Source organism: Panthera pardus, unplaced genomic scaffold (assembly GCF_024362965.1).
Source record: "Panthera pardus isolate Hobbes unplaced genomic scaffold, ASM2436296v1 HiC_scaffold_8, whole genome shotgun sequence".
In the NCBI taxonomy this organism is placed as follows: Eukaryota; Metazoa; Chordata; class Mammalia; order Carnivora; family Felidae; genus Panthera; species Panthera pardus.
Window position 1 is genome coordinate 53,013,452 of NW_026527013.1, and position 27,342 is coordinate 53,040,793.

Below are 27,342 nucleotides of genomic sequence, written 5' to 3' on the forward strand. Positions count from 1 at the left end.
TTATTATTATTATTAATGTTATTAAAGTATAGTTGACAGTGTTATATTAGTTTGCAGTGTACCTGTAGTGATTTGACAATTTTATACATTACTCACTGCTCACCACAGTAAGTGTAGTCATCATACAACGTGATTATAATACTACTGACCGTATTCTCTATGCTGTACTTTTCATCTCCACGATTTACTTATTTTACAACAGGAATTTTGTGCCTCTTAATCCCTTTCACCTATTTTGCCCACCACCCCACCCCCCTCCCTTCTGGCAACCACCAGTTTGTCTCTGTATTTATAAGTCTGTTTCTTTTTTTTAATTTATTTATTTAAATTCAAGTTAGTTAACATACAGTGTAGTATTGGTTTTGGCTGTAGAACCCAGTGATTCATCACTTACATATGACACCCAGTGCTCATCCCAACAAGTGCCTCCTTAATGCCCATCACCCATTTAGCCCATCCCCCCCCACCGCCCCTCCAGCAATCCTCAGTTTGTTCTCTGTATTTAAGAGTCTCTTATGGTTTGCCTCTCTATTTTTATCTTATTTTACTTTTCCTTCCCTTCCCCTAAGTTCATCTATATTTCTTAAATTCCACATATGAGTGAAAACATATGATATTTGTCTTTCTCTGCCTGACTTATTTTGCTTAGCATAATATCCCTTAGTTCCAACCACATTGTTGTAAATGGCAAGATTTCATTCTTTTTTTTAATGTTTTTATTTATTTGAGAGAGAGAGAGAGAGAGAGACTGAGTGTGAGTGGGGGTGGGGCAGAGAGAGAGAGGGAGACACAGAATCCAAGACAGGCTCCAGGCTCTGAGCTGTCAGCACAGAGCCCGACATGGGGCTTGAACTCAGAAACCATGAGATCATGACCTGAGCCAAAGCCGGAGGCTTAACCAACTGAGCCACCCAGGTGCTCCTCTACATATATGGATCTTTATCCATTCATCAGTTGATGGACATTTGGGCTCTTTCCATAATTTGGCTATTGTTGATAGCACTGCTATAAACATTGGGGTGCATGTGTCCCTTTGAATCAGCATTTTTAAAAAAATTTTTTTAACGTTTATTTATTTTTGAGACAGAGAGAGACAGAGCATGAACAGGGGAGGGGCAGAGAGAGAGGGAGACACAGAATCTGAAACAGGCTCCAGGCTCTGAGCTGTCAGCACAGAGCCCAACGCGGGGCTTGTACTCACGGACTGTGAGATCATGACCTGAGCCGAAGTTAGACACTCAACCAACCAAGCCACCCAGGCGCCCCTGAATTAGCATTTTTGTATCCTTTGGATAAATACCTAGTAGTGCAATTGCTGGGTCATGGGGTAGTTCTATTTTTAATTTTTTGAGGAATCTCCATATTGTTTTACAGAGTGGCTACACCAGTTTGGATTCCACCAGCAGTGCAAAAGGGTTCCCCTTTCTCCACATCCTCACCAACATCTGTTATTGTCTGAGTTGTTCATTTTAGCCATTCTGACAGGTGTGAGGTGGTATCTCACTGTGGCCCTGATTTGTATTTCTCTGATGATGAGTGATATTGAACATCTTTTCATGTGTCTATTAGCCAACTGGATGTCTTCTTTGGGAAAGAGTCTATTCATGTATTCTGCCCATTTCTTAACTGGGTTATTTGTTTTTTGGGTGTTGAATTTGATAAGTTCTTTATACATTTTGGGTACTAACCCTTTATCAGATATGTTGTTTGCAAATAATCTTCTCCCATTCTGTCAGTTGTCTTTTAGGGTTGTTGATTGTTTCCTTCACTGTGCAGAATCTTTTTGTCTCGATGAGGTCCCAGTAGTTCATTTTTTTTATTTCTCCTGCCTCCGGAGATGTCTAGTAAGAAGTTACTGTGGCCAAAGTCAAAAAGTTTGCTGCTGTTTTCTCCTGTAGCATTTTGATGGTTTCCCGTCCAACATTTAGGTCTGTCAGCCCCTTTGCATTTATTCTTCTGTATGGTATAAGAAAGTGGTCCAGTTTCATTCTTCTGCAGGTCACCGTCCAGTTTTTCCCAGCACCATTTGCTAAAAAGGCTTTTTTCCATTGGATACTCTTTCCTGCTTTGTCAATGATTAGTTGGCCACACATTTGTGGGTCCATTTCTGGGTTCTCTATTCTGTTCCATGGATCTATGTGTCTGTTTTGTTTGTTCATTTGGTTTGTTTTTTAGATTCCACATATAAGTGAAATAATATAGTATTTGACTTTCTCTATCTGACTTACTTAGCTTCATAGGTCTTTCATAGGCCCTTCCTTGTTGTTGCAAATAGCAAGATTTCATTCCTTGTTTATGGCTGAGTAATATTCCAAAGTGTGTGTGTGTGTGTGTGTGTGTGTGTGTGTGTGTGTTTGTAATAACTTCTTTATCTTTTCATCTATTGATTGACACTTGGGCTGCTTCTGTATCTTGGCTATTGTAAATAATGCTGCAGCAAACAGAGGGGTGCATATGTCTTTTAAAGTTAGTGTTTTTGTTTTCTTTGGGTAAATACCCAATAGTGGAATTACTGGATCATATGGTATTTCTATTTTTAATTTTTTGAGGGACCTCCACTCTGTTTTCCACAGTGGTTTCACCAATTTATATTCCCAACAGTGCACAAAAGTTCCCTTTCCTCCATGCCTTTGCCAACACTGGTTATTTCTTGTCTTTTTTCATACTAGCCATTCTGACAGCTGTGAGGGGATATTACTGTAAGATATTACTATAGTTTTTATTTGCATTTCCCTGATCATTAGTGGACATTGAGCCTCTTTTCATGCATCTGTTAGCCTTCTTTAAGTCTTTGGAGAAATGTCTACTCAAGTCCTCTGCCCAATTTTTAACGGGATTATTAGTGTGTGTGTGTGTGTGTGTGTGTGTGTGTGTGTTGAGTTGTATAAATTCTTTATATGTTTTGGATATTAATTCCTTATCAGATATACCATTTGCAAATACCTTCTCCCATTCACTAGGTTGTTTTTGTTTTGTTGGTGATTTATGTGCAAAAGCTTTTTATTTTGCTGTAGTCCCACTAGTTTATTTTTGCTTTTGTTTCCCTTGCCTGATGAGACATATCCATAAATACGTTGCTAAGGCCAATGTCCAAGGGATTACTGCCTATGCTTTCTTGTAGGGGTTTTATGGTTTCAGGTCACTTAGGTTTTTAATCCATTTTGGGTTTATTGTTGTGTGTGGTGTATGAAAGTGCTCCAGGTTCATTCTTTTTCATGTGGCTGTCCCGTTTCCCCAGCACCATTTATTGAAGAGACTGTCTTATCTTCACTGTATATTCTTGCCTTCTTTGTAGTAAATTAATTGACCATATAAATGTGGGTTTATTTCTGGGCTCTCTGACCTGTTCCACTGATCGATGTATCTATTTTTCTGCCAGTCTCATACTGTTATTACTACATCTTTGTAGTATATCTTGAAATCTGAGATTATACCTCCAGCTTTACTCTTCTTTCTCAAGATTGCTTTGGCTATTTGGGGTCTTTTTTGGTTCCATACAAATTTTAGGAGTATTTGTTCTAGTTCTATGAAAAATTCTATTGGTATTTTGATAAGAATTGCAATGAATCTGTAGATTGCTCTGGGAAGTATGGACATTTTAACAATATTCTTCCAATCCATGACCATGGAACATCTTTCCATTTGTGTCATCTTCAATTTCTTTCATCAATGTTTTATAGTTTTCAGAATATATGTCTTTCATCTCCTTGGTTAAATTTATTCCTAAGTATTCTTTTTGGTGCATCAACTGGGTTTTGAAGACAGAAAGGGTTACACAAACAGAGGAAGTATGAGGCTATTGCAGGGGTGGAGATATAAAAGAGCAGAGAGTGCTTAAAACACCAGAATTAATTTGATGTGACCCAAGCATGCAGTCTGAGGAGGCAGTGGCAGGAGCGGAGACTGCTATAGGGAAAGAATTTGCAATGTTGAATTTGACCTGAGCCTTGCACTCCTGAAGCTATGGCTTTTCAACACCCTCCTTCCACTTTTTTTTTGTGCTCCAGAAAGAATTTATGGCAAAGAAATATCCATTCCCTTATGACTTAGGTAAGACTCATGGATACTTGTTTACCTGCGACAAGGCAAGACAATCCTTCTGAACTAATCCTTGCCTTAAAATGTTTAGCTGAGCTACTTGTATCCACTGATCAATCAAAACAAAATGCTTTATTAACCAACTTTAGTTAAGCTTCTCCCATACCCTTCAGGTTCCTTATTTTTGACTTACCCTCAGCCTGAGCCAGCATACGACCCCTCCAGAGAATAGGCTGACGTCAAGGTAAAATATTCTCTGATCTACTACTATCCAATCAAGCCACCCTTTCCTCCCACTTTCCCACACCCAGTTCTTTCTAGCCTTCTTCATTCTTCCTTTTGAAGGAAAAATCCTTTTTGCCTAGCCCTTAAGACACTTACAGATCTTTAGGTCAGAGTGGCTCCCTATTGCAATAGTCCCTTCCCTCCCTTTCCCCCTCCCCCTTGCAATAATCCTTTCGAATAAAGTATCTCCTTACTAAATCTGGATTTGTTTTCTTATTTGGCAGAGTCAAACACACTTGCGTTAGAATCCTATCCCCAAAGCTCTTTAACCTTCAGCAAGACACTTAACTTTTCCTAGTCTCTGTTCATGTGTAAGATGGGGGAGAATATGATACGTTTCAGCGCCTTTGTGGCGATTAGAAGATATGACAGCCTGGAAACATAGTAGTTAATAGTAGTCATTACTGTTACTATTGAGTCTTTTGAGCCACATCAGAGTCACTTTCATTCCTTATGAACGAATGCCCTTATATGTCACATTAAGTTTGTACTCATTGTGTCTTAAGTACCTGACCAATGCTTGGCACACAGTATATGCTCAATAAATAATTTGGCATGACTGCCTTTATCCCACTGACAGCGGGGAACTATGAGAATAATGCCTAGTTTAGAAAGAGCAGGTTAATCACTGGTGACCTTCACGGGCTTTTACCTATTAAAATTCTCATCTGTCTTCACACATGCCTCCTCACTGACACCTGGGATACGTTTAATGCCGCCTCTCTTGGAAAATGGAAATGACCGTAATTCCTGTCATCCTCTGAAATCGAGAGAAAGCGGAGTTTTTTTCAAAGCATGACAGGCATAGACGCATTCCCATAGCCAATAAAGTGGCTTATCACCCGAAGCTCAGCCCTTACCAGAGGGCCTCGCCCACCTGCTGATGCTCCGCCTTCCCCGCAACTCAAGATCCTCCCACTCAGGCCGGTGCTAGGGGCTCATTTACCAAGTTGGCTCGCGCCTCCGTGTGCGCATGCGCACCACTGACCGCAGGCGGACGGGGCGGGGACAATTGCGTCATCGGGGCGCGCGCTGCGGCCGACGCTGTGGTTGCCGGAAGTTGAGTGGCGGTAAGTGAGCCGCGCTGCGGAGGGAGTAGTGGGGTCCTGCGGGCTGGGTTTTGGAGGCCTGGCGGGAAGGGGTGAGCTCGGCTGGGAGGACGAGGGTCGTGGCAGAATTCAGGTTCCTCCCTCCTCCAGGGAGTCACTGACTCCAGCTCTCGCCCTCCTCCTGCCGCGTCCCGTCGGACTGGTTTCAGCCCGGGGTCTTCTGACTAGAAACCTCCTGATGTTCTAAGTCAGTCCCTCCTGGCGTCTGGCAGGAATGGTTCTCAACCTTCGATGTTGGGACACCAGAGATAGGACGCCAGTTCTCATCCTGGCTTTGCCCGGGATTTGCTGTGTGACTCTGGCATGTCACCTCTTTGTGAGCCTCTCTTCCCTCATCTGTAAAATGGGAGTGATAATAACGTCATTTGTGAAGTCAGGGTGTTAAATGAAGTCACTTCTTTCTCAGGGCTTTCTAAGCTAAGGTTTTCGACTCTTCAGTTTGGTCCAGGGATTACAAACTTTAGTGCTTATTCCATCAGGTAAAGTATAAATGTAGGTGTAAGGAATTTCCATGTCAGAAAAAGTCAAACTTACATTTTTACTGAGTTGAGTTTTATAAGCAAGCACAGTACTAACATTTATGAAATTGGAGAAGTGAAAACAAAACTTTTGTGTTGCACGCGTGTAATCTCTTGATTTTTAAACACTGACGACTACAATTTTTTTCAAAGCTAATTAAAAAAAATTTTTTTTTAAATTCTGTGAATGAAACCAGGTGTATCTGTGATTGCCAGTTCCAGACCTTCAGACCTCTGGGTCCCAGTCTGCCTTTCCCATTGCATACTTGCATTTCTTCTGTGACACCCTTGCCCACTGGTTAAATTTCTTTGGTGGCAGAAAACTATTTCTGGTTATTCTTGTTTGGATTTCCCCTAACTCTGATTTAAGTCTATACCATAATCTCGGCTCATTGTCCCTCCTTCAGACTCTTTGGATCTCCCTTCCAATTTATTGCCCACACATCCTTGAAGGCTGCTGGTTTGTTTTCCTCTTCACACCATTTCTTCTCCAGGCTGAGCACATTTAATATATTTACCTGTAGTAAGCTCCATAACAACCAAAAATTTTGTGATGTGCCAGGCATTGCCATAAGTACTGGTGGGGGGGGGGGGGTTGCAAAATTAGACCGATTTCAGGGAGCCTACTTTTTGATCCTGGTGGTGGCAGTTGTGGTGATTGCCAATAATACAGAGCTTTTAGTGGGTGGTAGGTGTTTCAGATCCTGTTAGTATCCTGTTCAGATACTATCAAAAAAAGAAAAAGAAATGGTAATGGGATGGAGAGTACCTGTGGGTAAGCAGAGGGAGCTGTTTTAAAAGCTGGCTGGTTGGGGTGACTTCTCTGAGGAGGTGACTTTGGAACTAACACTTGAATGAAGAAAAAGCCAGCCTTGCAAAAGCTCATCTTGCCTAATTATACTTCCATCCCCCAGTTCTGTGCTGTAGTCTTGTTAAACTGTTTACGGGTTGTATCTCACTTGTAGCGTTTGGCTCCTGCTGCTCCTGCTTCCTAAAAGATCTCCCCTTCCCCCTCCCATTTTTCTTGGCCAACTCCTCCCTGCCCCTCATGTGACAAGATTGTGAAATTCTTAAAGGAGTTGTGTACCGGGCTCTTGTTCAAGATGCCCATCCCTGTCCTTGAGGAATTCATTATTTTTTAAGTCAAGGACATAGACAACAGCACTGTGGAATGCAGCTATTGTAGAGATTTGCCAGAGGAGGACTTAGGGTGATCACAAGTCAGGCTGAGGCATCAGAGAAGTTTTCTGTGAGGAGGCATCGCTTTACTCAAGGCCTGAAGGATGAGCAAGATTAGTCAGGTGAAGAGGCATGGGAGGTGGGATGACATTGCAGACATTGGGAGTGGGGAGGGCTGTAGGTAACTTGCATCGTTCACCTCGGCTAAGAAGTGACTGTGGAAACGTAAGCAGGAGGCAGATCACAAAGGACCTTGCGGGCAATATAAGGTTGTATAATCTAATATATGATATATAATTAGGAGCACAGAATTTGGACTGTAAGTTACATGCTGGCTTTGCCATTGAACTAGTTTTGCTACCTGGGGCTGGTCACTCCCTTTCTAAACTTCAGTTTCCTTATCTGTAAGCCATCCTCCCAGGGTTGCTGTGAGGATTGAATGGTATATGTTACCCACTTGCTAGATGGTAAATGATCAATAGTAGCAGTTAATATTACCATGCGAAGAAGTTTGCACTTTATTTTGAAAGTGTGGTTGTCAGAGAGTTGCAGTGAAAGTTGAAGAAGGGGTGTGATGTGCTCTCATGTATTTTAAGTTTTTTAAATATTTATTTATTTTTGAGAGACAGAGAGACAGAGAGCCAGCAGGGGAGGGGCCGAGAGAGGGGGGAGACACAGAATCCGAAGCGGACTCCAGGCTCTGAGCTGTCAGCACAGAGCCCGACGCGGGGCTCGAACCCATGAACTGTGAGATCATGACCTGAGCCGAAGTCGGACTCAACCGACTGAGACACCCAAGCGCCCCTGCTCTCATCTGTTTTAAATTACTCAGGCTCTCCCATGGTGACTACACTGGACAGGGCAGACCCAGCAGGAAGACCAGTCAGGGCACTGTTCTGTGGTCCACGTAGCGGAGGAGGAAGGCCTGAACCAAGGCAGTGGCTAAGCCAAGGGAGAAAGATGGGTGGGTTTAAGGGGTAAAGGAGGTGCTGGACTGGTAGCTGGATAACACCACATGGGGAGAGGAGGAAGGTGAATTGGGATACGGGGTGCTGAGGGATGGATCCTGTGTGTGGACATAAGTAATAACAAAATTCTTTTGATTAGTGGCCCTTGGTTATCCCTCACTTCCTTGGAGGTTTTATTTGGAAATCCAAATGGCCTCTTTTATCCACTTTTACCTTTGGGAAATGAAGTTCAGGACTGCCTTCCTCCTCCTTTTTCTGTTTCCTGATCCTTCTACCTATCTCCAGTATAAGTAAGGCCTGGTTGTGTATTCAAGGAAGAATAATTAGATGCTGCTTTGTTACCCAGTAGGGAGTATGCATCTCTGTGGTCTTGGCAGACTGGGTAACAGCTCAGTCTCATTCCAGCCTCTGCAACCCTCCCCAACCCCCCCAACCATGATCACCTTTGGGCTTTTCTCACCTTTTTTGTGATTACTTTCCTTTGAACTTGTTCCTGTTTGACAGTCTCTCCTTGAGTGTGTAGTATAGAAAGGAAGGCCTCTTTTCTCTAGGAGTCTGACCAGAGGGAGCAGGACTGTACTTTTTTTGTGGAGACCTGAGGCCCCCTGTCTTTGCTGTAGACACACCTGCCCTTGACACTGTCACGCTGTGGGCTCCCAGCACTGCTTGACACTCCCGCTTGTGTTTGGACAGCTCTCTTGCCCATCTTCTCCTTGTCTTTCAGATTTCCATTCCTCTCCTAGCCTCCTAACCTGGACTTTGACTTCACTAAGTTGCAGCCATCAATGAAGGCTCCTCAGCTTCTGTCACTTACTGACTTGTCTCCAGCTGACTGTATCACTTCACCTCTGTGAGAGAAATGTGTTTAAGGCTGATTCTTTTACTTGTGCTGAGGTTCCATTGTTCTGTTTCTTTCCTGTTTAACCATCTCTTCTTATTTAAATATCTGGAAAAGATGAAACACCTTCACATCACATCACATCACATCACATCACATCACATCACATCACATCACATCACATCATCTCTTCCCATCCACGTTTGTTGACTTCCTGAAGTCATCATTTACTAAAATCCTTCTTCTGTCCCACCTGTCCTCCAAAATTGCCCTTCCTCGTCTTCAGACCTTCACGTTGCCCGAACCCCTGAAAGTTTTCCCTTACCTTTTGAATTCTGAGCACATTTCATATTGCTGATATTCCTTTGTGTTATCTGTCTGGCCATTTCCCCCTCAGCTTCCATTGTGGGTCCCCCCCCCCCTCCTTTTGTTCATTAAATGCTAGTTTTCTCCAAGGTTCTGCCTTATACTCTGTGCTCTTCTCACCCACAACTTCAACTCCCACTTATGTGCCAAGGACCCCTGTTCTGTATGTTGAGCTGAGATCTCTCCTGCAGGCCAGGCCTCAGACTCAGTGAGTCCAAAATTAATCTCATCAGCTTCCCTCCAAAGCTGCCCTTCTTTCTACATCCTTTCCTCTGACTCATTCCCCTTCTTCCATTTAGTCATTCCCATCAGAGCACTGCAGTTGTCTTGGCCTTTTCCCTCTTCTCCCATCCCAGGCAGTCATCAGAGTTCTACAGATTCTCCTTCCTTGATGTCTCCTGACACGTTTTCTCCTCCATCGCTTCTCCCATTACCTTAGTTCAGGCTCTTCTTGCTTCTTGCCTGTATTCCTGCACAACCACAGAGCCGCTTGCCCTGTCTGGTGCTCACTGGTACTGGAGTATCATTCCTAAAATACAGATCTTTGCTAAAATACAAATCCCTGCTTCTTCAGTCCAATTTAGATACCCCTCCGTCCTCCCATAACACCCTGTACAAACACTTATACTATACCATATGGTACTTGCTTTATCCACAGATTGCTATACTGTCATTCCTGGTATGTATAACCCTCAAAACTTAGGTCCTGAAAGGCAGAGACCTTAGTCTCTTGCCATTGAGTGCTGAAATACAGCACGGGAACTGTACATAACATAATGTTTGTTGAAGGGATAACTAAATGGAAATCCCCATGTCTTTCACACATGTTTTGTTGATAACGTCAGTCCTATTTTAGAATGACTTCTGTATCCGATACATGCATTTTCTTTTTTTAAAATTTTTAAGTGTTTATTATTCTGAGAGAGAGAGAGCTCGTGCACAAGTGAGGGAGGGGCAGAGATAGAGGGAGGCACAATACGCTGAGCTGTCAGCCAGAGCCTGATGTGCGGCTCAAATTCATGGACCACAACATCATGACCTGAGCCAAAGTCGGATGCTTAACTGACTGAGCCACCCAGGTGCCCCTCAAGTACATGCATTTTCTAATCGAATCCTCACAATTCTGTACAGCAGATAGTGTCCCATCTTACAGGTGGGGAAGAAGGCTCAGAAAAGTTAAATGACTTGCCTGAGGTTGTGTGGCTAGACGTAGCAGATGTGGGGTTTTTTTATTTTTATTTACTTTTATTTTTTTAATGTTTATTCATTTTTTGAGAGAGAGAGAGGGAGACACAGAATCTGAAGCAGGCTCCAGGCTCCAAGATGTCAGCACAGAGCCTTACACGGGGCTTGACCCCACAAACTGTGAGATCATGACCTGAGTTGGATGCTTCACGGACTGAGCTACCCAGACACCCTTCAGAGGTGGGATTTTAACTGCAGTCTCTCTGGCTCATGAAGCTGTGTCCTTCCATTATCATACTGCCTGTTATCAACAGTTCCATTATCAACAGTACCTGCACTGTTGTCCAGCTGTTTTTTTGGACTGAGGTTTAAGACCCTGTATTTACCTCTGAAATTTTTAGTCTTGTTAAAATAGGCCTGTTATTCCAGGTGGTCAGAATCTTTTGTATTGTGAAGTTTTGTTATCCATCATATTGCCTATTCCTTCCTGCTTCGTGTCATGTGTAGAATTGATAAGCAAACCTGTATCAATCATCAAAGTCACTGGTAAATGTAGTAAGTATACCTTTTTGAATATATTTGTTTATGTGGTTTATGTGTCTTTTTCCCTGCTCTAAGCCCCTAACACAATGTTCAGCACACATCAAACACTTAGTAAATATTGATGAATATTCATTCATGTAGATAAATAAAAATAAATAGATTAGGACCAAAGACTGAACCAATGACTTATCACAGTTAGCCCCTTTCTTTTATATATATGTATATTTTTGTTTATACATATAATTGTATTTATTATACTACTTATTATTAAGATTTATTTTTGGGAGGGAATCCCAAGCAGGCTCCATGCTGTCGGCACAGAGCCTAATGCAGGGCTCGATCTCACAAACCATGAGATCATTTCCTGAGCTGAGATCAAGAGTCGGATGTTTAACCAACTGAGCCACCCAGATGCCCCTATTAGTTCCTTTCTTATTAACACCAGTTCATACCGTAACCAGCATTCTTCAGATGAGATTATTTTACTGGTTCGTAGTCTCTCTGATTATGTTGGAATCCAATTATGACAGCTTCATCTTGTCTACCGGGATATTTGGAGTGGTCTTTTCAGAGGCCTTCCTAGGTCCAGATATCCTGTATCCTATATCTGGTTCTTCTTTGATCAAGGAAGAAATGCAGTTATTCTCACGACTCCTTCTTAAACCATAGTGGCCTCTTAGGATTAATACTCAAGACTGCCATATACAGTTGTGCAGGTTGTGCGCTGCCCAAGAGGCCACATCTGAGGGGGTTTTGTTTGGATCATAGGCATCATGAATTTACTTTTGTAGTGACGATTTTCTGGCAGACAAAGGTAAAATGTCTTGGGTCAACCTAATCAATGTATTACAACAATTTTCTAAGGAAAGGAAGTAAAATGTCTCCAGGAGGGGGTATAGTTTTCTAATTGCACAGAAGTGACATGTGGTCTGGAATGGCCCACATGCCACCTTTCCTGAACAAAACTTCTGTCCACTAGGCTGTAGAATCCATCCTTATTCTTATCTTTGGAAATCAAATATTTTGGAAATCTGGTAACATGTGTTGGGTTGGCCCAATTTTTCAGCACCTCTTCCTTTTCCAGGAGTTCTTAGATATCACCAGAAATGAAACCACAGAGCCTCTGTTACTCAGAAGCTAGCCTCCATAACTCAGCCAGCTTTTAGGAAACCATGCCAGATTTTACCTGTTGGTTGACATGAGGGCTCTCTAGCGATGCCGGTGAATCCAGGTGGCTGTCCCTCGTATATAGAATGAAGCAACATGACACTGTTGATTGGTGCAGTTAACAAAAAGGACTCTGAAGCAGGCATGCTGTTTCCATCTTCCTTGTGTTGTCTTTCTCCTCTCTCACAGGCTCTCTCAGCTTTTACTATCCCTCCCTCGTGGGCTTGCCACGCCCCACAACACTGGTATCCAGTGCGTCCATTCTCAAAAACAGGCTGAACAAGAGCACGTTGTATGTGAAGGTTAAGGTTATTATAGCAGAAGGAAAACAAAGGAAAAACTCCCAGGAGTAACCAATGAGCATGAAGGTTACAGTTTGAAGACAGTGGAGGTGACTGCCAGTTCTCTCATTGACCAAGGTGGCATGCATGGAGGTGAGGGAGACAACCCGTCCATAATAGCAGTTATCCTGCCTGCTTATGTGATCAGGTGCGGCCACCTAACAGTACAGTCACACACACAAAAAAGCCACTTTCGATGACTCGGTGTCTTGTGGAGACCTCAGTTTGGCCCAGGGGCATCTTGACTGTAATGCGATTTTTAAAAGGAATTGAGGCTTCCGAACCCAGCTGGTTCCCCTGTAGGAGTCCTGAGTTTTCATCTTCCAGTAAAGCCTAATCTGTCTTCGAAGTTTGGAACTTTGCCCCCCTCCTTTTGGAAGGGAGGACCTGTAAACCTCCCTCTTTGGCAGCCTTGCACATTATTTCCAAAACTCGTGAAGTTGCAGAACGTCATTAGCCGGCAAAATGTGCATTGGCTTCGTATGCCAAAGAGGCCCCCTCCCCATTCCTGGCCATCTCCCCTTTTTTTTTTTTTTTTTTTTAACCCATCAGCTTACATACTCTGTTTGTCAGCAGGACTTGGCCATGTGGTTTGGTGCTTATTTTAATGACTGCCAGAGCTCACCGCCCCGCAGCTGGGAAAATGAGAACAGAAGTCTGCTCTATGTGCTCCATTTTGGCCCAGAGACGGTACTTCAGGGCCAAATTGCGGTTGTTCTGGCGCTTCTGCTAAGTGAATGGCCCCACGTAGCCTGCGAGAAATTGAACTCAAAGTGCTCCTAACCCTTAGCACTTGTTCCTCTGGACTTGCCCTTGATGACCTATAGCAGGAGACCATCCGTTTCATTTTAATTAAACCTCTGCTGTGACTGCAGTGCTCCTTTGAGGGAGGTGAGGCTTACACAAGGCACGTTTGAGATGGAGAAAGTTTTCACAGTGAGCACGGAGAAGGGCAGCCGCATTAGGCAGGCAGCGTTGGCTAATGTGAGGTACGGGGCATGTGTTGACAATCTGAGGGCACTACCACTTAAGCTGACTGTGCCAGGCCCCTGAACAGGCACATCACGCCCTTTCTCATTTAGCTCTCCCAACAACCTCACGGGTTGGCTGGAATTATCCTTATTTTACACATGAGGAAATCAAGGCACAGGGGATGAAGTTACCCGCCCAAGGCTCCTCAGCCAGTGAGAGGTGGAATTGGGAACTCATGCTTGGGTCTCTCTGAAGACCGGGCTCCCCACTGTCACATTAGCATCCTTTCTCTGAATGACTGGAAGTTCCCCTGCCCTCCCCAAACAAACAAACAAACAAACAAACAAACAAAACCCCAACAACATACAGGGGAAAGTCAGAGCAAGGCATTTTTATTAGAACAGTTAGGCTAGTCTGTTTCTCTGCTGTCCCTCCAAGGGTTTAGTTTCCCTGAAGACAGGTTTGTTTGTTTCATCACTGTGATTTTTGTTCATTTTCTACCAGTTGACTTCTTCATTTCCAGAAATCCTACCCTGGCTTAATATCTGCTGCATCCAATCCTATTGCCTACCCTCCCTTGGAGGGAGACCAGTTGGACAGACTCACCAGGGAGCATTCCTGGTCCAATTAATTACATAAGCAGTAAAGCCAAAATACTTCCGTCTTCAGCATCTTTAATAACAAATGCCAGAAAAATTTATGGAAATGATATTTCTTTTATACTTATTTAGAGCAATGAGTTTCTTTTCACCAAAGCTAGATTTTAAATAGGTCATCTGTTAACTATTAAGTGAATACAGGAAGGTTCTATGTAGGATCATTATAGCTTGAATATAGGGCTTTCGATTTTACTTTTTTTGTTCAGGTATAGTATGCATATGGTAAAGTACATTAATTGTAAATATATAGCTCATGGGTTTTTGCATATGTATGTGCTCTGAAACCACCTCCCAGCTCAAGGAAAATGGAATGTTTCCAGCTCCCCAGGAGGCTTCTTACTGCCCCTTTCCAGTCAGTAGCCCCATCCCACCCTGTAATTACTATTCTAACTTCTTTCACGTAATTGGTTTTGCCTGTTCAGTATAGCATAGGCTGGGTGTGTGCAGGCGCTAAAATTGTCTTCATATTTTATTTTGGAACAGTTTCAAATTTGCAGAAACCTTACAAGAATAAGACAGACCTCTCATATACCCTTCTCCAGAGATTCCAGGCAGATTTTGTCTCAGTAGCACCCTTTATGAAAGCAGAGTGTCAAGCCAGCATCACATGTTGCCCCCGGTCATCGTGTCTTTCTCTTTTACTCTGGAACAATTCCCTAGTCTTCTCTTGACCTTGACACTTTTTTTTTTTTAATGTTTATTTATTTTTGAGAGAGAGAGAGAATGTGAGCAGGGAAGGGGCAGAGAGAGAGAGAGACAGAGAGAGACAGAGAGAGAGGCAGACACAGAATCGGAAGCAGGCTCCAGGTTCTGAGCTGTCAGCACAGAGCCCATCATGGGCTCAAACTCATGAACCAAGAGATCATGATCTGAGCCGAAGTTGGATGCTTAACCGACTGAGCCACCCAGGTGCCCCAAGATCTTGACACCTTTGAAGATTGTAAGCCAGTCTCAGTCATTTTGTAGAATGTTTTCTAGTTTGGGTTTACCTAACGTTTCTTCTCAATGAGACCCATGTCATATGCTTTCAGCGGAGTGGTATGGATGTTTGTGCTTTTCACTGCATTCTATCAGATAGCATATGTATCTGTGTCCCATTGCTGCTGGTGTTGACTTCAATCCCTGCATTAAGATGGTGTCTGCCAGATTTTGTCACTGTAGAGTTACTTTTTCTCTCCTTTGAAATTAATAGTTGGTTTTTTTTGTTTTTGTTTTTGTTTTTTTTTGGTGGAGAGATACTTTGAGACTGTGGATGTAGGCCTTTGACTTCTGTACCTATGGGAATACTTTCAGGAAGAAAGATCTATACTAACTTTATACTTGGTTGGGTGAGATTTCATTTCAGTTGATTTGTACATGCATATCTCTTATCCACTAAGATCTTAGTCCTAAAAAACGATAACAGATTTATTTCTAAGTCATATGGCATATTTCCAAGTGTTCTTCATGATTGCTTGCTCTAATCTCCATATTCCATTGTAATAAGCTTGGAGTTTGTCTTTCCAGTCATAGAAGCCTGGGTTATTTCTTTCTCTTGGTTCTTTTATGGGAAGGTACCCATAAAAGGTTTCTAGAACTCATCTTAGTAACATTTGGGAGCCGTTCTGCAAGTGATTATGGTGTATTGAGAGGGATATGAGCCAAGATCTGTATCTGTAGAATTTACAATCAGGTTGATGGAGGTAGACAGATCAGCAAAGAGCTGAACAGTAATACTAAATGTAGAGGTAGTTTAGAGACAGAAGTGGTTAACCAAAGCCAAGGGAGAAGAGAAAGCAATGGGTAAAGAGAGTGAAAGGGAGCTCTGGGAAGGCTTTATGGAGCAAATAACCTCTGAGCTGGATTTTGAAAAGTGCCAGTCACAGGAGTAGGGATGCCTATCAGACACAGGGAGCTGTTTGTTCAGGGTTGTGGAGGCAGGACAACAGGTGTGTTAGAGGGGCACCAAGCAGCTGGATGTTTCTTCAGCATCAAGTCACAGGTGAAGAGTGGCGGGGCCACCAGGGTGGCCCCAGAAAAGTTGGGAGGCAGTATCAGGGATCAAGGAAAAAGTAGGAAGGAAACCATCAGAGGTGTGGTAACATGCCTGTTTTGCATGTGCATTGCCACTAATGCCATCTCCTTGCATGTTATGAGCTTCAGTAAATGTTAACTGAACTTCACGGTAGCTTACTGATGCTGATATATGTGTGTGTGAGTGCTCGTATAGACTACGTTTTCCAGTTCATAAAGATGTATTTGCAGCATCACAAGGTTTCTCTCATGGACCAGCAACTGTAACCTTGCAACCTGCTTCACCCAAATAACAGGTTTGGAAGATCATCTAGTCTGAGGGTCTGCAAACTACAGCCTGCAGGTCAGATCCTGACCCACACCTTTGTGTGTGTGTGTGTGTGTGTGTGTGTGTGTGTGTGTGCGCGCACAGTCCATAAGCTAAGGATTGTTTGTACATTTTTCAAGAGTTGTAAAAAAGAAGAAGAAACTATGACAGAAACTGTTTTGGCATGAAATGACTAAAATATTTACTGTCTGGCCCTTGTCAGAAAAAGCCTGCCAAACCCTGGGCTCGTCTGACTGCCTGATACAGTAAACCTTTGTACAATATGACTTGGCAAATAATCATCTTAATATATGCTTGAACACTTCCACTAATGGAAAATTCATTATCTCTCTGGCCAATCTGTTTCTTATTTGGACAATTCAGGCTATTAGTAATTTGTAAAGTCTGCTGTAATTTGTCTCATTACTGCCTCCATGTAGTGGCCCTTTTTGAGGGGAAGGGAACTATTATTTCATGTCAACATTTACTGAGCTCCTAATATATTCTAGGCAGTGTGGTAAGTGCTGAAGAAAGATGAATAAGACATGATTGTTGCATCAGAGATCTCTCAGGTGTTATTTCTTGGAACCAAAGCAGTTGTGCTGGTAGTCTTATGTCTCCTTCATTCCCCATCTTGCCATTGGGTTAGGACTTTTTTCTTTAATTATTGTATTTATTTCTGTATTGTTGTTCTACATACACAAAATTCATTGTATTTTGAACACAAAATTCATTGAAGTCTGAACACAAAATTCAAAGGGAATAGGGCCAGACAGTTTAAAATAACTCTCTCCACACCCCTGTCTCCCGACTCCATAGCTTCTTTCTTGGGAGGCAAGCACTATTACCCATTTCCTGTGGGGATTTGACTTTGAAGAATAGCACTACCCAAGGTTTAGGACCATTTGGACAGAAACTTTTGGTAAATATTCAGACAGTGGTATTTTTTGAGCTTGTCCTTATGTAATTTGCTGAGTGTGACTTAGTTTTATTTTCATAAAAGCCTAAAATTTGCACCACTTTTGGGTGGTAGACACAGCCCCAAAAGGGTTTGTATTGCTTAACCACCCATCTGCGATTTCAGTTTAACCTTGGCTGGATGTTTTGGTTACTGCTGGGATTCTTTTCCATTACAGCATTGAATCTTCATCAAATCCTTTCCTCTTTCAGTGGAAGTGACACAATCCCATCTTGTGTAACTCCTGGGTTTCACATCCCAGATATGATAGAAATAGTCTGAAATAAAGTTAACTCACACTTATATTGATGCCTCTGTCAGTTTCTTTCCTGGAATATGTCCGTATGTAGTGTTGAGGTATGATGAAAGTCATATTTTAACTTTCTAAGCTAAGCAGAAGCTAGAATTCTGACCTTGGGGATATATAGGCAAGCCTTAATTTTCATGAAGCAGGTGATGTTTGGATATAGGTTAGTTACACATAAATGACTTTGCACCTGTAACTTACTGCTCCCTCCAGATTTCTATTCTGATCATTTCCTCTTAAATCTTCCCTTCCAGCTTAAGGAAGATGGCAGCATGACATAGATGTATAGGTTCCTAAGTGATACATTTATACTTGCATATCATATTTAGATGTTTCCAGCAAATTCCCCATCACGTGTTGCTGCTGCTGCTGCTGCTGCTGCATAGGACCCTTCTGTTTTCTGAGCCTGTCAAGCAGGAGTTCAGCAGCTGAATACCAACCACATCCTCTTGTGAAATAGGCTCTTGGGTTCTGTTTGAAATTTCTCAAAGATCAAATAAGTCAGAAAATGTTTGAAGGATGTGCCTTTTATGTAGATTACTGTCTTAGTATGCCTGTCGGTTATCTTCTAAGTGGTCTTCCTGAATCACTTTTTCTCAGCCACTGAAGTGCTGTACAGAAGAGTTTTCTCTTTTGTTTCTGGCGCTGGTAAAATTCCATCTTGATGACCTCAGTAGGTCATCAAGATGATGGTGAGTTCCTGTTAACCTTTAAGAGTAAGTTGTGGATGACTAAAGCATTTAGGGACCTGATGACCCATCCCGTGGAGGATCTCAGAGATCCATTTGTACCACTGTCTGCACTGTGTTGATTTCCTTCCATATTGGACGATTACTCTGGCCATGACCTTTTTCTTTTGACCCTGTTGGAGAGGAGGTTAGTATATAAATGTTTTTCAAAATGGTTATTGTTTTTAGCATATGTGGGGCTGATGGGTAATATTCAGGCTCTGAAAAGGGGTGTCTTCTTTCAAGGCAATACACTATAGTGATGAGAGTTGGGGCTTTGCCGCCAGTCAACCTGGGTTATAATCTCAGCTCTTCCACTCCCTAACTGAGTGACTTTGGGCAAGTGACTTGATATTTCAGTGTCTCCATTTCTGTTCTGTAAAGTAGGCACAATGCAACCACTTTGGGGTTGTCATCAGATAATATGTAGAATGTTTAGTGCTTGGCACAGAATAAACATTCAATTAGAACAGTTACTACTACTACTGCTGTTATTTAAAAAGTTTTTTAGGGGCGCCTGGGTGGCTCAGTCGGTTAAGCGTCCGACTTCAGCTCAGGTCACGATCTCACGGTCCGTGAGTTCGAGCCCCACGTCGGGCTCTGGGCTGATGATGGCCCAGAGCCTGGAGCCTGCTTCCGATTCTGTGTCTCCCTCTCTCTCTGACCCTCCCCCGTTCATGCTCTGCCTCTCTCTGTCTCAAAAATAAATAAACGTTAAAAAAATATTAAAAAAAATAAAAAGTTTTTTAAAAGGTATGATCAAAAAAGTAAGTATGATTCATGATGGCAAATCCTGTAATGGAAGTTTTCATCTGTCATTACAGAGAAGGGGGCCATTGATGCCCACTGACTGTGGGCATTAATGAGAGCTTCATCAAGAATCTTAGTAGATGAGAGGAATTTCCCTGGTAGAGAGGGGGAGAGGTCTCCTAGGGAAAGGTGAAAGGCTAGGAAACTCTCTGTGGAGTAAAGCCCGTAAGATTTTGTTTGTTTAAACAAGGGAGCCCCCTGCACAGATCAGATCTGGTGGCAACGTGACAACTTGTTTGGAGAAGACAGGGACAGAAGGCAGTGACCTGTGAGCATATTACTGCAGGAGCCAAGGTGTGAGATGGTGGGCCTGATGTGTGGCGGGGAGGACGGAGAGAAGAGAAGCTGACTTGGACAGGAAGCACGAAATCACATGTTTGGAATATGGACTTTGGGTCCTTGTCCTCTTCCCTCTTCCACTTTCCTACCTGTATGTCCTTCTGTGGACTTCTTACCTCTCTCAACCTCAGTTTCTTCCTCTTTAAAATTGGAACTGTCACTTCCTAGGGCTTTTTGGAGGAGTAAATTCAGGTGCACACCCTGCTGTGGTGCCTGGTCCCGGTCAATGCTGAGTAGCTGTCGCTGTCATCTTCGTCTCATTCCGGAGGCCCGTTTAAGTTTGAACCTCTAGCAATTAGTGATTTATTGAATGTGAGAGAGAGGAAAATTGAAGATGACTTTGAGGTTTCGACCTTGGATGTAGGTGGTACTATTATGTAAACTAGGACATGCAGGAAAAGGGGCAGAATTTTGCAAAAAGAAATGTTTAGTTTGTATTTGTCAAACTTGAGACGTCTCTGAGAAATCCAAGTCCTGGCTTTAGTATACGTGTTGCTAAAGCGAGCACATCCAAGTCCTGGCTTGCTTGCCTTATTTATTTATTTATCTATTTATTTATTTATTTATTTAAATTTATTGTCAAATTGGCTTCCCTACAACACCCATTGCTCATCCCAACAAGTGCCCTCCTCAATGCCCATCACCCACTTTCCCCTCTCCCCTTCCCCCATCTCCTCTTCCCCTCAGTTTGTTCTCTGTATTTAAGAGTCTCCTTTGGTTTGCCTTCCTCCCTCTCTGTAACTTTTTTTTTCCCCTTCCTTTCCCCCATGGTCTTCTGTTAAGGTTCTCAAGATCCAAATATGAGTGAAAACATAAGGTATCTATCTTTCTCTGACTGACTGACTTCACTTAGCATAACGCCCTCCAGTTCCATCCACATTGCTGCAAATGGCCACATTTCATTTTTTCTCATTGCCAAGTAGTATTCCATTGTATATATAAATCACATCTTCTTTATCCATTCATCAGTTGATGGTAAGTCCTGGCTTTAAACTCACTTATACAGTTGACCCTTGAATAACTTGAGGAACAGGGTGCTGATCCCTATCCATGCCAACTTTTGACTCCCCCAAATCCATGTATAACTTCTGACTCCCCCAAAACTTAACTACAAATTATATATATTTCTCTTAATTCCAAAATCAGCCAAGTTGGGAAAACTGAAAGCTAGGTAATAATCTTGGCTCAAAACTCAGGCAGTAGGTGTGAACGATAGTCATAGTGTGACTCTTCATACCTTCTGCTGTAGAAATATTACTCTGTCTGGTCACAGGGATGGACAGTGATGGACAGGATGGAACATGAAGAGACCTCCCCCACTTCTGCTTTTCGGAAATATCAAGTTCTCTAGTGTTGTGCTGGAGGAGGTGTATCCCTGAGAGTGTGTGCAGGGGTAGGGGAGTTATAGTGTGTGCGTGCCTGATTGCTGGGGGAGGGGTCAGAGGGAGATTTCAGGAGGAGAAATATTAAAATACATATATAGTAGAGTAAGATGCAAATTTTCCATGCATTTAAAAGATAAAAGATGAGATGTCAAAAAAAAAAAAAAATTCAGGTACTGTGGTTAGGTGGGCCAGAAACTTCTTTGTTCTCCTCAGGGGGGGTGCTCAAGTGCTTTCATTCAGAGCTGTGACAGGGCTTTGTGTTTCTGACCGGCTGGGCCTGGGTTTTTTACTTGTGAAGTTCTCCAGGATCACATAGGAGGGCACAAATTTCTGAGACTATGATTATGTCGAAGAAGGAGTAGTAGCACTTGTACACCAGTCAGACCGACTTGAACAAGAAAGGAAGATGCACAGAGGTGAAGGCCAGAAAGGCCTTAGAAAAAGGACTTCACTTAGAAAATCAGTTGTGTTGCCAGGAGGCTAAACTTGGCAACACGGGCACATTACTCAGGGTGGTTTTCAGTTATGTCTTCAGGTAGCCTGCATAGCTCCCATCATTTTTTGTTTGTTTTGATTATGCCTTATTATAAATGTTTTTTTTTTCTTTCTCACCACATTTGATGCCATTTTGCTGTGTTCTGTTTTGTTTTTTAGTAGGCGAGAAATAATGGCAGCAGCTACGGGAGATCCTGGGCTCTCCAAATTGCAGTTTGCTCCCTTTAGCAGTGCCTTGGATGTTGGATTCTGGCACGAGTTGACCCAGAGGAAACTGAATGAATATCGGCTGGATGAAGCTCCCAAGGACATTAAGGGATATTACTACAATGGTAGGAGACAGTTCACTCCGTATGCCATCATCTTCTGTCACCTTCTCTGCCCTCCAGAATAGGGTCAGCTTTCCTTTAGAAAGGGACACTCTTGTCTTGTATAATTAATGATCTTCACTGTTTTCTATTTTTACTTCTTGTCTTAATTTCTTTCGCTCGTCATTCTTTAAATTTGTTTATTTGCTTATTTTTATTTGAGTGTAGTTCAGCCACAATGTTATGTTAGTTTCAGGCTTACAACATAGCAATTCAACAAGTTTATACGTTATGCTGTGCTCACCACAACTGTAGCTACCGTCTGTCACCATACAACATGATCACAGTGATGTTGACTGTATACCCTATGCTGCACCTTTTATCCCCCTTTTACTTCCTGACTTTTGACCCAAGTTCATTTTCACTTCTTTCCCTCTGTTGTGGGGAAAAGAAAGGGAGTAGCGAGACCCCAGTTAATTAATCCAAAGAATGAATACTGATTACTTAGAATTGCTGGGGGAGGAGATTAGAAATCATTTCCCCCAGTGAATCTTTTTTTTTTTTTTTTTTTTTTTTTATTCTTGACAAATTTCTGAGATTCAGAAAAGCTGTGGCATCTTCTGCTAAGTCCCTGTTGAGTATGGATGACCAGAATTGCACAGGGCAGTTTGGGCTCAAGAAAAAGAACAAAATTATTCACAAACGTTTTAGTTATGAATGCTGCTATTACTGACTCATAATGGAAAATGTGATAATGCTTCTGTCCAGGTGATTCTGCTGGGCTTCCAGCTCGCTTAACATTGGAGTTCAGTGCTTTTGACATGTGAGTATTTTTTTTTTTCTTAAAATCTAAAAGTGTTTGCTTTTTGTGAGGAATGAGCATTCTTAACTTTGCACATAGGTGGACCACAGGGAGAAGTGGGGGAGCCCCCGGGAGCAGGGCCAGGTCCTTGATTCTTTTGTCCCCACTATAGCACAGAGACAAGTGTTAGATACTTAGGACTATCAGATATATTATTTTCAGCAGGTAATTATCAGAGCCTGTTAGGTCCAAGTATCATCTAGATTAATTGAGATTTAGATAATATCCCACCTGCTTTTGATTTTAGTTAGTATTTTGTGATCCTTTATTGGTACTTCTTGACTTACTCCTTTAGATGCCTATCCATGGGCATCAGTGAACATATTTATTAGACTACTTCTGTATACAAGCCACTGTGTAAGGCATTATATTATGGGAATACTCAAAGAAATATGACATATCCCCTCAAAGGGTCTTTTTTCCCTGGTTGAAGGCCACAGGGAACACTGGAGAGAAGACAGACATTCATTAACTTAATTATGTGGGTGTTTTCACATACATAATCCTTTTCAGACCTGCCAGATGTGAATAATCTCTATTTTTTCAGACAAGGAAACAATGGGTCAGAAGGTAAAGTGGCTTGCCCAAGGTCACATGTGGCTAAATTTAGGAAGCAGGGATGAGAGAAAAGTGAAGTAATTTCTGAGGTTGTAGTCTTAGTAGCTGGGGGCATTTTATTATCTTCTACAGAGATAGACCAGGAAGTGGATACAATTTTAAGAAGAGGTAAGCTTGGTTTAGAACCTGTTGAGTTTGAGATGACATCATCTGGTAGAAGTGCCCTGGAGGCACTGGAGTCAAGGAGGAAGAGTCATCCAGGTAGAGGAGTCGTGAGGCCATGAGAGAGGAAGACTTGTGTAAGAAGAACAAAGGACCAGAACAGGGAATGGATCTGATTGGGGAGTCTGCAAAGGAAGACACGGAACTAGCAGAGTAGGCAAGAACTGTCGCAGAGGAAGAACCAGAAAAGCGTTACAGAAACCAAAGATGTATGCTTTCAGGAAGGAAAGAGATGATCAACAATATCAGAAACAGAAAGGTCAGAGTTCAGTGCAAGGGTCATTGGATTTGTTGATTAGGCCCTTTGCAATTCTTGAGAATTGTTTCCCAAAGTGAATTTTACACAGAAGGGTGGAGCAGAAACCGTGTTGAGGGGCTATAAGACAATTAAAGGTTGAAGAATGGAAAGCTTCAGAGTGGTCAACGTTTTTTGCTTTCTCCACATTAGCAGTATCAAGTTGCAGGATGTGGGGAAGGCCACGTGGTCTTTGTAAGTACCGCTTGGCTTTTCAGAGTAGCAGTAGTCAAAGACTAGGGTGTTCCGAGTAAAGTATCCCTAGAATATATCTTTTATTTTTATTTGTTTGTTTATTTATTTATTTTTGGCTTTTTAAGTTTTTTTTTTTAATTCCAGTTAGTTAACATACAGTGTTGTATTAGTTTCAGATATACGATGTAGTGAGTCAACCTGGTGCTCGCCGTGCCAAGTGTACTCCCCAGTCCCCATCACCTATTTAGCCCATGCCCTTATCCCCTGCCCCTCTGGCAATCATCAGTTTGTTTTCTATAATTAAGAGTCTGTTTCTTGATGTCTCTCTCTCTCTGTCTCTCTTTTTTATCCCCTTTGCTCATTAATTTTCTTTCTTAAGTGCCACATATGAGTGAAATCATATGGTATTTGTCTTTCTCTATTTCACCTCCCATTATACTCTTTAGCTTTATCCATGTCATTGCAGATGGCAAGATTTCATTCTTTTTTATGGCTAAATAATATTCCATCATATATATTATATATACATACCACATCTTCCTTATCCATTATATCCAATTATCCACACACACACACACACACACACGTCAATTGATGGACACTTGGGCTGCTTCCATAATTTGGCTATTGTACAATGTTGCTGTAAACATAGGGGTGCATGTATCCCTTTGAAACAGTGTTTTTGTATTCTTTGGGTAAATACCCAGTAGTGTGATTGGTAGATGGTAGGGTAGTTCTATTTTTAAGTTTTTGAGGACCCTCCATACTGTTTTCCACAGTGGCTGTACCAGTTTACATTCCCACCAGCAGGGCATGAGGATTCCTTTTCTCCATATCCTTGACAACACCTGTTGTTTATGTTGTTGATTTTAGCCTTAGAATGTATTTTTTAAATCTCTCCAAAAGTCAATGCATTTGATTCCTGTATATCAAATTGCAAAATTTAATTGCATAAGATAAATCCAAGATGATATTAGCCCTTTCCTCTATAGCAGGTAAGTCAGAGATTTGATATGAGATAAATAATACCCCATACTTTGAGGGGAAAGAATGGCTTAGGATAAATAAAATGCAGTCTTGATAAAAATATATTAGTCTTTATACCTTTAAAAGGTATGTGTTGGTGTTTCTTGTTCTCTTCAGAGGTTTCTTGCTCTGTAATAGATTCCTTGTGATTGCTTGTCAGAACAAATCAAATCCTAGTAATCGGTCTCTTGTTATGGTAGAGACTAACTTACCTTTGAAGCAATTGCAAGATAATAAGGAAAAGAACCAGCAGAGTACAAGCATTAAATTATCTGAAGATGATCAAGGGAGTATATCAACAGTGTAGTTTTAATGTGATCTGGAGAATCTAACATTCCTTGCAAGCTAGACTTGCTCCCACCTTTATTCTGACACTAGACTGGTTTTAATGAAGATTTTAATAGTTTTATCCTTTGGAACAATCAACTATAGAAAAACCTGTTCACAGAAGTTAGGTTTGATCAGATAACAAAATCCAAACATCTTATACTTGAGTGATCCAGAAATTTTGGTTGAAGGAGATAAGAAAATCTGTGATCGTGCAGGTATGACTTTTACATAAATTGCTCTATTTGGTCATATTTTTTCATTGTGCTGTTGAATACTCACAGTGTGCAAGGCTGTGTGGTGGGCCCTTGCGGGGATGAGCAGGAATGAGACATGGCCCCAGTGGTGGAGCTGGACCTGGAAGGCCTGTATCTACATTGGATTAACTCTGTTACCTAGGATAAGTCTTTTTAGTTTCTTCCTCTTCAGTTTCGTCATCTCGAGAGCTTGGCTTCTGATGTTCCTTCTGCTTTTAAAAGTCTGTGATTTTCTGAATCTCTCTGTCTTAGGATGATTGGTGCTTTGGTCTTAGTATTTGTGTCCCTGCCCAAATTCGTATGTTGAAAACCTAATGCCCAAGGTGATGGTATCAGGAGGTGGGGCGTTTAGGAGGAGGTTAGGCCAGGAGGCAGACCCCTCATGAATGGGATTGGTGCCTTATAATAGACCCCCAGGCGGCTAACCCGCCCCTTCCACCCCTGGAGGTAGACTTGGGCAGTCTGTGACGGGAACAGGGCTTTCACCAGAACCTGACCATGCTGGCACCTTGATCTTGACTTCCAGCCTCTAGAACTATGAGAAATAAATTTCTGTTGTTAATAAGCCACCTGGTCGGTGGCATTTTGTTGCAGCAGACCAAACAGACTAAGGCAGCTAGGGAGTTTAATGAAAGTGCTTGGAGCTCCACAGAAGAAAGGAGTTCTTCGTATCCAAATTATTTTCATTATTAATCTTCCTTTGTTTTTATTGCTGTTCATTGGCTTGGTTTGTAGGGCAAATCTATAAATTTATTCATCAGACACTGAATGTCTCATAAGTGCAGGATGTGTAGGTGTTAGGAACACAAAGACTTAGGAAACACAGAGCTCTGGATAGAGGTAGAAAACAAATATTTGCATTGTAGTGTGCTCTGTGCTGTAATACATGTGAAGAGGTAATCGTTATTTTGGAAATACTTATTGATTGCTTCCTCTGTGTTGTAACAATAGAACGTGGTAGGCACTGGGCATGCAGAGAAGAATAAGACACAGCTGAAAAGCTCTCAGTCCTAGTACTCGTTTATAGATGCCAGGCATATCTCAGCTTCACGTAGCCCCAGATCAATCCCTTATCCTTGGAGTCCCCGGAAGCCTAATGGGGACTCTCTGCCAGCAGTTAGCACCGTAAGATCCTCCTCTCTACACATATTAGGCTCAGTTAGTGGTGAAGTAGTATTTTGTCAGGCATCAACTGTCTTTCACTGGAGATTGCTGTCTTTGGGTAGGGTGTACTGCTGAACCAGTCCCACAAATGTAATGGCCCAAACACAAAGGAGGTTTATTTCTTGCCCACTTAATAGTCCAGTGTTCTGGACTATGGCTGCCTCATTCTGGAGGGCTTGCTTGAAACTGAATTGTCAGGGGCACCTCGTTGGCTCAGCGGATCATGCAACTCAGGGTCATGAGTTCAAGCCTCACATTGGGTGTGGAGCCTACTTAAAAAAAAAAAAAGAAAAATGACAGGGCGCCTGGGTGACTCAGTCGGTTAAGTGTCCAACTTCAGCTCAGCTCATGATCTCACAATTCGTGAATTTAAGCCCCATGTTGGGCTCTGTGCTGACAACGTGGAGCCTGGAGCCCACTTCGAGTTCAGTGTCTCCCTCTCTCTGCCCCTCCTCTGCCCCTGCTCACACTCTGTCTCTCTCTCTCAAAAATAAATAAACATTAAAAAAAAAAAGTAAAAAAAACCCAAACAAACCAAAAAACTGAATTGTCACTTTACCTTGCCGGGTAGAGACATGCTTCCCTTCACTTAGGTTAATTGGTAGGAGCGTGAGGGCT

At 42.2% G+C, this 27,342-nt stretch overlaps 1 protein-coding gene across 3 annotated transcripts in view; it reads left to right on the forward strand.

The window, feature by feature from the left end:
* The first annotated feature begins 5,269 nt into the window (after positions 1 to 5,269).
* Positions 5,270 to 27,342, forward strand: part of ATG7 (autophagy related 7) — a 247,173-nt gene continuing 225,100 nt past the window's right edge. The window contains exons 1-3 of one of the 3 annotated variants that reach the window (XM_053896758.1): positions 5,270 to 5,393; positions 21,670 to 21,842; positions 22,587 to 22,641. In XM_053896758.1, coding sequence (XP_053752733.1) covers positions 21,683 to 21,842; positions 22,587 to 22,641 — 215 coding nt within the window. In that variant the 5' untranslated portion in view covers positions 5,270 to 5,393; positions 21,670 to 21,682. Of the gene's footprint in view, positions 5,394 to 5,793; positions 5,912 to 21,669; positions 21,843 to 22,586; positions 22,642 to 27,342 lie in introns of those variants that run through there. The other 2 variants (XM_053896759.1, XM_053896760.1) reach the window with 2 other exon arrangements.